Source organism: Bolinopsis microptera, chromosome 11 (genome assembly GCF_026151205.1).
Source record: "Bolinopsis microptera isolate Bmic1 chromosome 11, MBARI_Bmic_1.0, whole genome shotgun sequence".
Classification (NCBI taxonomy): domain Eukaryota; kingdom Metazoa; phylum Ctenophora; class Tentaculata; order Lobata; family Bolinopsidae; genus Bolinopsis; species Bolinopsis microptera.
In genome coordinates this window covers 13,130,196-13,142,892 of record NC_087082.1, presented here as the reverse complement: position 1 = coordinate 13,142,892, position 12,697 = coordinate 13,130,196, and the positions used below count along the sequence as shown (strand labels likewise).

The 12,697-nt window shown below is 37.0% G+C and overlaps 1 protein-coding gene across 1 annotated transcript; it reads right to left on the bottom strand.

Moving 5' to 3' along the window:
• Window positions 1–970: 970 nt before the first annotated feature.
• LOC134823392 (uncharacterized) lies at window positions 971–3,599 on the bottom strand. Its single transcript, XM_063834848.1, has one exon. It carries the CDS (start codon window positions 3,567–3,569, stop codon window positions 1,899–1,901), a length of 1,671 nt encoding a protein of 556 aa, XP_063690918.1. The 5' UTR covers window positions 3,570–3,599; the 3' UTR covers window positions 971–1,898.
• Window positions 3,600–12,697: the final 9,098 nt, after the last annotated feature.

The window sequence follows — 12,697 nt, the reverse complement described above, 5'->3', positions numbered from 1 at the left end:
CAAATAATTAGTCACTCAGCGACACAAACTTTGTTGTTTTTTATGTAATATTTCTTGCTCGGGTCCTTCTTGATTCCCTCTTTCATTTCCTGTACGAGCTTTTGGCGAGAGATTCGCTCATCCTGCGACCTGTCTGGAGATAAGTAGAGTTTGTTGTAGTTGAAATTGTAGTCTGCCACATCAACCGATTTCAAGACTTTTGCTCTGCTCAGAAATTCACGTGCGATTTCAGGATCTCGCAAAGTAACTTTTATCGGCCGTGATCGAGGGCTGTCAGACTTCTTTACTCCCACTCTCTCAATGTTTGTTATAGTCGGCCTTCCAATGAACTTCATAAAACCCCAAATATCACCCACGAGATCCCGTTCGTTCATTTCTTGCTCTTCACATTCGAGCTGTTCTGGGGCCCCGAAGATGATAAAGTTTTTCGACCGATCATCTTCTGTAATCGCCGATTTCACAGCCATTTTGATTTTAGCTGGAGAGATATCAGAAGCTACGCTGTTATTCTTCACAACATCTGTAAACAGTTTCATTTCTGTTTTCACTGTCTCCTTCACTGAAGCTAGTTTACCAGATTTGCATTGGATGAGCTCGTTCTGAGTTTTTATCTGTTCTGATTTCTGTTGGTCAAGCGTCTCTGCTGCTGATCTCAAAACATTTCTCGATTTACATATCATAGACCCCATCTTCAAAACTATTTCGGTTATTACATCCTTTGTAACGCCTTTTGGCTTGAACAAGTCATGAGTGAGGTCCTCTAGTTTCCTGCAATTAAGATTCGCTAAAACCGAGTCTGATAAGTCCTCAATCTGTTTCTCCAGTTCGTGAAGTGTACTGACCGAAAATTCCATATTGTGTATACTTCGTGTATAGCAAAGCTGCACAGTAAAAGGCAGTGCAATTACCTATTTACTGATAAGAGACAACTGATATCAACTCACAAGCGAAAAGATTGATTGCACAGAAGATCAGGCAAATATAGATTTGCCTGATATAGATCAGATAGGCTGACGAAGATGACTCATTGCAAGTTGCTGGATCGACGTCACGATCAATTTCTGTTGTTTAAAGGTTTAACTTCACTATGACTGCCTCCTGGTGATCACTAGAATTAGTGATAGTAGAACAGTTATGCACGTCGCGTATAAAAGACATGAATCCAGCGCTTATCTTCGCTCTGAACTTACACCTTGTTATTTGCTTGCATTCTCTTGGTCGCGTAATCATAAAGTGAGAAAACAGTTCTTCACAGTTGGAAACCAGAAATTACACATTTATTAAATAATGAAATTGCTAAGCGGGAATTGAGCAGAATTGCGCGTGCGTCATTTCTAAAATTTGTAAATTTATTTTTTAGCTTTTATGGAAAGGCAATGAAATGATAATTTTTAGCTTTTTTGTTTAAATCCAAATTAGGAGGACGTACGGATTCTACATTTACATTCTTATGAATTTTGAAATAAAATCGTTAAATTTGCCTAATTATGAAAGCTAATTAAACAAAGGTATTTTTATAGAACTTTTATGAAATTCAAGCAATTCATTATAAATAATTTAACACGCAATTAACTGTCCTAAAAATGCAGTACCTAATAAAATTCGAACTTTTCTTTTAGCAGAACATTCCTCAGAGAGTGTGATACTAATAGCTAACAGTAACAGCTAAACCTAGTGTGTAATAATAATAGCTAATAGTAACAGCTAAACCTATTGATATCTTAATATGGATTCATCAGAATAAAATCGGAATAAGGTTCAGGTTTTTATCAAAGATCTAGTAAGGTTAAAGAATTAAAGCATCGAAAGTACATATTTCAATATGTTATTAAATGGCTATAACAAAACTACAATCAAAGAATCAAACAAAATGATCACGTAATCAATAAAACCATGGATCATAAGTTTGTTTCAAAGTACTTTAAAGTCATTTGGTCTCGGATGACTGACCTCTGACTAAGAATAGACATATCCGAAGAACGCAACATCTCCAACGGTCCGACAGTATTTAATCGTTTTATTTTAAACTCTGTGAGAAGTGCAGCCTGCAGACTGATCCTCCTACCAAACCGCTTGAAAGCAGCCATACTGTCCCTCCTTCTCATCGTATTCGAACTTTCCGCGGTGACCTGACTCTCTGGTTTTCTGAAGATATCCACGACCAGTTCCACAGCTTTCGTTCGGAGAGTGTTGTTGAGGAAGCCGAAGAGCAGAGGGTTTACAGAATAAACAACGAGCGGGAGAAGCAGAGAGAACCAACCAGTGACTGGGGACGGAGAACCAGACAGCTCGAATATAAGAGTGGGTACATGAGAACCTACAATTATCACAACCACTGCAGCTAACAAGATCGCTGTTTTTATTTGAAGTCGTTCAGTGACGCTTCTCTCCTTTTTCTTCCACCGGAAAACTTGTGCTACATTATTTGGGAAGTTCATCAGAATAGGATCTATGTTTTGTAGACCCTGTTCCGGCGACAGGTCGGGAGTCTCTAAATCTGTTGTGTCGGTTCTCTCAGTCTCAAATTGGGACAGGGAAAAGTAATCCTCGTGAAGTTTATTCAGTTCCTCCATAAGGTTCGAGTTAAAGAAAGTGTTGTGTAAACTCTCCATGAAAACTGTTGTGTTTGAAAATTTGATAGATCCTTTGGATCTCCTGACTTCATTGTTGACGACCATGCTTCTTCTCCCACTGGAAGTGGTAGACCGTGGTCGTCTCTCAATGGGTAGGTCCTCGTCATCAGATCGATCAGAGAATGTCATGGACCCCTCCATATCAATACCCGACTCTATTGACGATGAAATCTCAACAATCTCATCATCTTCCTCCTCCCTTGCAATCCTCCTCCTCCGATTCATTTTATCCAAAACTTTCTTCCGTGCGACCTCTCTAGTTCTCAAGTTTCTGGCCGAGAGAAAGATCCCTATGTAAGCAAGGAGGGACACGGACAGGGGTACCACTGAGTGAATTATCTGATAGATTTTTACGTACACAGAATAGTGTTTTGGAGATTGTTCAGTCGTAGTGTTCAAATTGTTTAGATTATTTAAACTAATAATTGTACTTATTTCAGTTTGATCAATGTTATCGCACATGAGAAACTTTTTATTAGCAAAAAATATGAGGGATGATGCAGCAGCACTGATAACACAAATGCTGACGAGCACAATTAAAGATCGTCCCTTCTTGACGATCTGCTTGTAAACGAGTGGCTGGGACACCGCCACAAGTCTGTCAATAGAAGAGGACGAAATGCACCAGAGTCCGATGAAGGAGACAGTGTTATCCAAGTAGCTAGTAACCAAACATCCAGTGTCTCCGAGCAGGTGCTGCTGGTACACGGTAGAGATAAGATAAAGAGGAGCGGAGAAGAACACCACGTACAGATCCACCAGACAGAGAGCCAAGAGCAGCACCCCACTAGCATGCCCGGACACGTACTTAGTCTTCACAACCGTCACCAGGAGCACCAGGTTGGAGACAACCCCTGTCAGGATCACTAGAGACAGCCAGACCAGGGAACCCCCGTATTCGGGGGTGTTTGGGGGCACCAGCAGGGGGTTCCACATTGTTTAGCCCGGAATGTGATGAGCTTCTCCGGTCCTATAAAAGTATTGGTAGTGTTTAGGGTAGTGAAATCATAGTTTATATTGGTTGTCTCCAGTAAGACTCTTAATTCATATTCAATATTTGATTTATTTATCACTGACAACGTTTCATTCGTGCCTAATTTTCTGAATCTGTAATTGTAAACCGCCAATCAAAACATTAACAGTATAGAAACGTAAATGTGACGGCAAATTGAAGCTTTCAGAAAAACGCACACAAAGGTATTCAGTTATAAAAATAGACAAATTAAAAGGAATTATGAAACCTAAATTCGATTATATATGATTATGAGTCAGGGAAGTTAAAAACAAAACAAAAAAGCGATCTTTAAACGACATGAAAAAAGAGTGATCAAAATTTAGAAAGCTCTGTACTTGTAGCTCAAAAGTCAAATATTAGAATAGTTGAATGTGGAGTGGCACCGCAGCTATGCCGTATTTATAAAATAGTTTTATTATATTATTCGATATATCAATTTTGCTAAATCCCGAGCTCTTAACACGCAGTATCTAGATGTCACGGAAATAGATTTATATGGCGTTCCTAGGGAGTACTCCTTTCGGAATGTAATGATGATAAGTACCTTAATTCTTAAATTTCAAGGAAATAGCAAGCAGGACGCGAGCTTTACAGAATATTTTTCGGGGATAGTTCCTACAGAAACTACAAACAAAAGAAAGAACGCATTTAACAGCAAACATTTATATTATGGTAACGGCATAGATCTGTACCGATATTGATCTTATCATAATAATAGAATCGTAACGCCCAATGACTGTGCACAAATATAAAGTCGATATTATCATCACTCACCGTAAACCTAGAGACGTATGACAAATCTCTCTCTCTCTCTCTCTCTCTCTCTCTCTCTCTCTCTCTCTCTCTCTCTCTCTCTCTCTCTCTCTCTCTCTCTCTCTCTCTCTCTCTCTCTCTCTCTCTCTCTCTCTCTCTCTCTCTCTCTCTCTCTCTCTCTCTCTCTCTCTCTCTCTCTCTCTCTCTCTCTCTCTCTCTCTCTCTCTCTCTCTCTCTCTCTCTCTCTCTCTCTCTCTCTCTCTCTCTCTCTCTCCCCCTCTCTCTCTCTCTCTCTCTCTCACTCTACGCTACGACAGGTATTATATAGCTGACACATATCAATACCCTTTTTGTGGGATAAAGTAAATAATAAGTACACCACGTTTTAAAGTCACGCACACCCAAACATATACACGTGCACTGTGAAAACTTGCACGTGCAGTATTGGTGCAGCAGATATACCCACGTGACATACAAATATTTAAGTGCAATGTGGCCCCAACTTCAGCAGAAATCTACATAACGACCCGTAGGTACCTAGCAGTAGCAGCACTAGATCAACCCTGGAGTCGCTAACATTTTTTCCTAATTTTGGGTGAAATTAGAGAGGGCTGTAAGAGACGGCAGTGTAATAACTAGCTGCTGATACATGTATCTACTTGGAGGCGTCATGTACCGAAATTCCTCTAATTAAAATTCATCGCAAAATAAAACGAATTAAAATGATTGCCGATCCACCGAAGAATGCATAAAGTTATGTCCTCGGAATATTTATCATCCGCCTAGGAATTTATACTAGTACTACGAAACATAACGTAATGATAACTGCTTAATTTCTGTGGTATTGTAGAAATGATATGGTTAATTATAACTTTATAAACCCGCGATCCTCAGTCTAATAAATGTCGAATCCGCAGTATTATAGTATGTATTGATTCCAGTATGTTAGACTGATTCAAAACTTATTGCTTATTAATAACTATTAGTCGATGGCTTTCATGATTATCCGACAAAGTTAGGAGCAAAAACGTAGCACTGCGAACTGCGAACGACCGATCTAAAACTGATCATAGCAATCATCAGGGACAGAACGGTAATCACATCTTTATCTGTTCACGTTAATTAATAAACTATACAAATACCCAAGACAGCTCCGGAAAGAAATGTCAAACGTAACAAATTTATACACAATTTAGTCTGGTCTCACTCCGGACCGGGCGCACACGATATGTTGATGAATAGAGAAATGCTATTACAGCCCACAGCAGGGGTAGCTGGCAGGTAATACCCATCAGACATTGTGTTAAAAGGAATCTATCGTGTCTGAGGAGCTCTAAATTAGACTGTGAGCTGAACACACTGAAGCGCGTAATCCGTAAAACCTCTCCGTAATGAGTTAATGAGAGGGAGTTATTGCTGATCGGGAGGATTGTAATGTACAAATACTAAACAGGAGCTAAACTGGGAATGGAGAGAGCGAGACGAGACTTTAGGAATGTATATCTAGATGAAATTAGATATCCTTATTGTATCTCTCACCCTGTTATAGACGTGTCCCATACAAGATGAGATAATACCAGGTAAACACTGCTAACCCCCTGTAACTCTCTGTAATATACCCATAATACAGCCAAATACTATTATAAGATTATTGCCCTGAACCCATAAAGTAACGAGTTAGTTGGCACGTTGGTGTGCTGGCGGGTAGTGGTGGTGTACATTTCCTGTTATGTTGGTAAACTACATCATCTTATAAGAAACTGATCATTAGATTTCTAGTGTCTGTGTAGTTTTCTAGACGAGTCAGCCGGACCATTGCGAACACTTAACACTTTTTTCGTCTAGACTTAGAGAGGTTTGCAGTCACGTCATGTTATACATGTTCGAGCTCTCCCTTATTTCTGGTGTTCGAGCAATTATAAAAAGACGATTTACCTTAAAATTTGAATAAAAAGGGAGTTTTTCCTTATATACTGTGGTACTATACAATGTAAATTAATAATTAGTTCGAATTAATCTTTGAATATTGAAAATAAAATGGTAACTGTATGCTGTACGACATGAAAATACTAAAGTACTAAGATTAAAAACTAAAAAGGAGAAAAAAAACTAAAATAATCATACGATTTTATAAATCATTTCATTCATTACTGAATAAAATTGTTCAGATTTGACCTATTTGTATCATAGTTCGTGTTTCATCAATAATTATTCAATTATAAACTAATTTCTCTAAACAACAGGTCCCCGCACAACTATTTGAGATCGAAGGTTGGATCATGGATGGAAATATCATGATACTGAAATATCGTTTAAAATCGGGGATAATTTTTGTGTAATTAAGCGATCAGTTGGTGATTTAGATTGTCTGTTGTTTTTTTCCTTCACAGCATCCTCCATTCTGTCAATTAAACCATCAATAAGTAAATCAAAGTACAATATAAAAAACTCGCCTCTCTTTTTCAAATGAGCATTCTCTAAAAATGGCGGTAAAAACTTTTTGGTGACATATTTTTCACCTTTTTGATAAAATGATCTTGGCACAAAACTTTTGACCTTCATCAAGCGACTCAGTCTATTTTTCAATTGACCTCCTAAAATCATTTCAATAAACTTCTTCGATATGATCAGGTAAATCATATGTGTGCCATTATTCGGCAGTGTGCGCACATTTTTTGGATCATGCCACTCTAAAAAACTCAAATTTTTCTCCCCCGGAAGTTTGGTATTCAACTCAATCCTATCCGCCACGAAAATGGCACTCGGATGAATATTATCTTTATCCCACTCATTTCGAAAATGAATTTTTTCCATAATGTCTATGTCACCAAGAGATTTGTTTATACCATCTCGGATGGATTTCTCGATTCCTTTTTTAATCGCCCCACGGATTGATGGAATAAGCGATGTTATAATTTCCGTCAAGATAGGATCGTTGTTTAAATCTAAATCAAGTTTATGGAAATCCAGTTTGATTGTTCTGATAACGATTTTCAATTTGCTCTCTTCGTCTGTAGAACCATCTAGTCCAACAGTCACCTCTACAGTCAATGATGCGGTCAAAGTGAACTCTCTACTAATAGGGACGAACAAAATTGTTTTATCAAAATTACCCTGCACTACAATTTTTGTGACCATCTGTTTCATCCTAATTCCCGTTTCGGGAACAATCTCAATACCAGGACGACCCAGCTCCATGTCAGAGACTCGCAAATTCGTTATTTTGTCGCCACGATCTTTTGTGATATCCGGGATTTTAACCGCATTAGGTCCAATGAGAAACTCTTTCTTGTACACGAACATTCTTTTCTGCAACACCTCCTCAAGTTTATCAATGCCATCGCGGTTGACGATGATTGCTAACGAGGGTACTACTTGTTCCGATAATATGTCGTAATATTTTATCATCGTCTCATCGTCTGGTTATCTTTGAAATAATAAAAGAAAATGTTGTTAACTTTTAAACATTAAACAATGTGACGGCTCCTGTACAAGCTTACGTGTTATTCAAATTTGTTATTAAATGACATTAAGTTATGAAAAATCAAATCCTTATACTAATTTTTCCGGTTCAAAATGTTTTAATTTCCAATAGTAAATTTTCGAGCAAGTGCAAGAAATTATGGAGCATTGCATGACAATTAGTACGATATACTTATATAGAATAACAGTGGAGCGAATTATATGCGGCCAAACATTATTGCAAAGGAAGAACGACACGAAGTACGAACTACGAACGATATAAAAAATTAGCTGCAGCTGTAATATCGGTCACCAGCAATAAGTAATATCTGCAAAGGAGAATGTAATAGTAGTTCTTGAAGGGCGTTTAATCCTCCAATCATAAGCTCCGAATCACACCAACTGTCTAATCAGAGAACTTCCTCAAATTTCAGAATGGTGCTATTACTAAATTCCTTATTTTACTCAAAACTGTATTTCAACCAAAAGAGATGAGACAAGACACTGAGGCCCATGTCTTAAAGTTAACGGTCCTTGTAAATTGTAATATAAGCCATTATAATATAAGGCTTGCTAAAGTCAATGATATTTCATCTGTATAACAATGTGTAAAACTCAATGCGGAACGATTATTGTTCATCTTAGCTATAAGTAGCTATGAAAATCATATGCTAGTACATCACACAGTCCAGCATGTTCCATTATCAGCTTTTAAAAACCAAATTGGCCGCTAGTTTGTTATAAGCGGACTGTCATGATTAGCATTCAGGGTTTAACATGAATAATAATAGCTTATCAATGGCAGAGTAGGTCGAGGAGAAATACACAATACAGGCTAAACTCAAATTTTCTGACGTAAAATGAAAAAGTTTACAAAGCAGACCATAATGATAAAATTAGCAAACATCAAACACTCAAACAGTCAGACATTAACTCATTAAGCTTGTGTAATTGGAGATTGAACTTCTGAATCCTTCTGATCCTTAGTACTACTATTATGTACTTATGTAGTAGATGTACGCTTAATTCTCAGCTCTGATGTGACTTGTGAGACTGCAGATGGACTGAAACTTTGTGTGGTCAAAAGCTGTAACAATCATTGTGTGTAGTTGTCATCAGTTTCTCACCTTGAGCTAGCCACTGATTTAGAATTTAGATCGTATCGAACCTTATTTGAGCGAAAATAATGGAGACGGACATTGTTTTAGAACTTTGCACTATTCTAAACTCAATTTGTTGATAAGAAATATGTTTTATTTCAATTTCGTGAGTCGTGCTGCCCTTTGAGTCACTTTCAGTTCTACTTCTAGTTCTAGAGATAAAAGCAAAACCGTGTCATACTCATATGATCAGGCCGCCCCGTGCGGTAAGTGTAATTATCTCGGTGCACATCTTACTATCTTACTATATATAAAGCGAGACGATATATATTTCCTGTCCCCCTGTTCCAATTTTAGTAGTCACCATTCTAAACAAGTTTTCCCTATAACTAAGTATATATCTTGTCAGAGTTATAACCTCATTTATTTAATGGAGTGTAAGACTTGTAAACAGTCGTATGTCGGTTATACTACCTCAAATCTCCATAAGAGATTCTCTAACCATAAGAGTCACATAAAGAAAGGTATAAGAAGTTGTAAATTAGTTAACCATTTTTTAGATATTGATCATGATTTAGATTTTAGTACCATAGCCTGCTATAATTCCTCACTTAGTAAGCACCTTTCTGTCATTATAGTAGACGCTTTAGTATTTGAGCCTAATATTAGTAAAGCAGACAAAGAAAAGGCTATGGAAGCTAGAGAGGGGTTCTACCAGACCCAATTGAAAACCCTTGAACGGTTTGGGGGTATGAACACCCTTGATAGTAACCATCTACTTTTTAAATCTGCCGGAGCTTAGTTTTAGTTTTAGTATATTTTGTAGATTTTATTTAGTTATACCATTATTCCAGAGACGTGCATATTACATTTTTTACTTAAGTATAAATTTTACAGGTTTTTGTTGTGATTTTAAGTGATTTTCCGAGAATCAGTTATCAGTATTTAGATAAGAGATAAGATAAGAGTACATTTTTAACGGCTTTCAGTTTCTTTTTTAAATTTCAGTTCATCAGATTTTCCCACTGCTTTTAGTTTGTATTTATTCTCAATTGTATATGATTCGTATTTGTTGTAGTTACTTTAATGATATAATTTCTCAGAATTGATGTAAATAAACGATGCAAAGACTTTCGAAGATCTAATCACAACCGCTTTCTTTTATTGTGTAGAAGTCCAGCCATGAAATATATATATATTTATCTGTGCCATTTTACTGACACCACGGCATCAACTTTAACGCGAATTTCTGCAAAAACCGTCAAAGATATACAACTGAAACTTTTTTGACTGGGTCAAATGCTTTAATGGCCTCCAAATCAGCATGAAAAAATAAAAAATTGGCCAAGAAATAGGAGTTTTAGAGCCCAAAATTTGGTACCCCAAGTGGTGTCAAAAACGCGAATTAAATAGGTAATAATTGTTTTAGTCTCTTGAGTCTTGACACCATTTTAGGGTTAGACGGGTTCCTGCTAGTATATATAAAGCGAGACGGTATATAATTATATTTATATGGATGTTTTTATTTGTACTATTTTACTGACACCACGGCATCAACTTTAACGCGACTTTCCGCAAAAACAGGAAAAGATATACAATTGAAACTTTTTTGATGGCCTCAAAATCAGCGTGAAAAAATAAAAAATTGGCCAATTAGGAATAGATGTTTAAGAGCCCAAAGTTTGCACCCCCAAGTGGTGTCAAAAACGCGAATTAAATAGGTAATACTAATAGTTATTTTAGTCTTTTGAGTTTTGATACCAATTTAGGGTTATACGGGTTCCTGCTAGTAGTACTAGTAGTACAATTAAAGAATAATATACTCTTTTAATTTTATAGATAAACTTCTTAGCTTATACTGCCATGGGGATATAATAACGTTAGGGGCCATCTACTTAGGACGTCCGGCAAATAGGGAGGGGTGTGGTTTTGAAATTTTGGACAAATCCGGACAGGGGCCCCCTTTCAGAAAGGGAGGGCCGAGGGGGGTGGTTTCTGAAAATCATATCCGGACGTCCGGAAATTTTGGCAGAATTAACGAAAAAGTATCATTTATTTTAACTCTTTGAATTTTATTTCAACTCTTTGAATTTAATTATTAAATATTAATTTGAGTTGGTTTTATTTGTACTCTTAAAAGTAGCTAGAAATCCGGACATCCGGGGGAGGGGTGGTTTCGAAAATTCGGATACACCCGGACAGGGGGATCGGAGGGGTGGTCTGAAAATCTGCGATTTTGGCAGACCTCCTAAGAGTAAGTAGATGGCCCCTTACAGTTACACTTACGTACAAGACATAACTAATACTATCACAGGCGTAAAATGCCCATATAGCATATAGTGCCCACGAAATATCAGTATTATTATTATAGGTCCCGTAAGGTATTCATATTTCATACCTCTCGTAAAACTAAAAGACTGCTACATCAGACTCAGAGACGAACATAATACTAATAGCAGTATGGCTAAGCTTTCTGACGGTGAATATTAGGGCTTAAGAAATATTTTTCACCGGTATTTTGTCGAGCTGAACATCTTGCACCCTTTGAACATCCTCGATTTGCTTGAACTTCAAAAATGGCGAGCTGGACTCTGGAGGCCACTCTTACAGGTTCTAATCCGACGTATCAGAGCTACTTCAGCTAGTGAGTTATGTCTAATTGAAGACTGAATCTTGAGGAGTCATCTCGGGGCGTACGAAATATTTTCCACCGGTATTTTGTCGAGCTGAAGCTTTGACCTAATAGTTAATAGATATCATTTTAGAGCAAATATACCGTCATAAGTTTCAAGAGCTCAGCATGAAGAATTTACTATATAATACGCCCGTTAATGGTAGTGTAGCATAGGAAGAGACATACAATACAATACAAGGTAAACACGAAATTTCTTACAGAAAATTGAAAAGTTTACAACACAGATTATAAAATTAGCAAATATCATACAGTCGGTGTGCAAAATGTGATCTGTCTCAGGTAATAAAAGTGCTTCATGAGATAATTGTAAAGTTATATACAGTAAAACCCCGAACTACCGCAAACCCAAATTCACCACGGCTATTTCCACCCCAAACATCCACTAACATCCATTATATTATGAGCAATGAAACTCCCGATTTACCGCGTTCTAGTTGTCCCTAAACTCCAGGGTTTTACTGTACTACAGGATGTTCTACCAGTGCAAATATTAGCGTTCACTTTCAGCTGAGGTTTTGGTAGAAAACACTTTAATTTTTAAAGGACGTGTCAATTTGGAGTAGAATATGTAAAACTTGAATTCACGAAAATTTATATAACTGTATCAACCTTCACCAACCAACAACCTGATCAGTAATCAGTAAGCCACTCAATTTGCACATTAAGGAACATCCCTTAACTTAATAGTTACACATTTTGTAAAATATAAATTGGGTGAAAGCAGATTGCTAAACGACACAGGTTCTTTACACAATAATTCCCTATCAAAATATAAATAGCTCCAATACAAAGGATCGTATTATTATATATTCAAATGTATATTTTCTTGGACAGCATATAATAATGTTAATCTGAATGCAGTTTAGTTATCAAAATAAATTATCCGCTTAAGCTTACTCAGCGTATCTACATAAACTTATCTTATTCCTCTTTATTTTGTTAAACATTTCTGAAAAAATCAAACAAACCGAACATTAACAATTTCAGTCGATTCTTGATATGCCTGCCTACCTGCCTAGGTCGGTCCAGATGAAATCTG

Coding starts and splice junctions, on each gene's coding strand:
- LOC134823392 (XM_063834848.1), bottom strand. CDS start 3,569: ATGTGGAACCCCCTGCTGGTGCCCCCAAACACCCCCGAATACGGGGGT.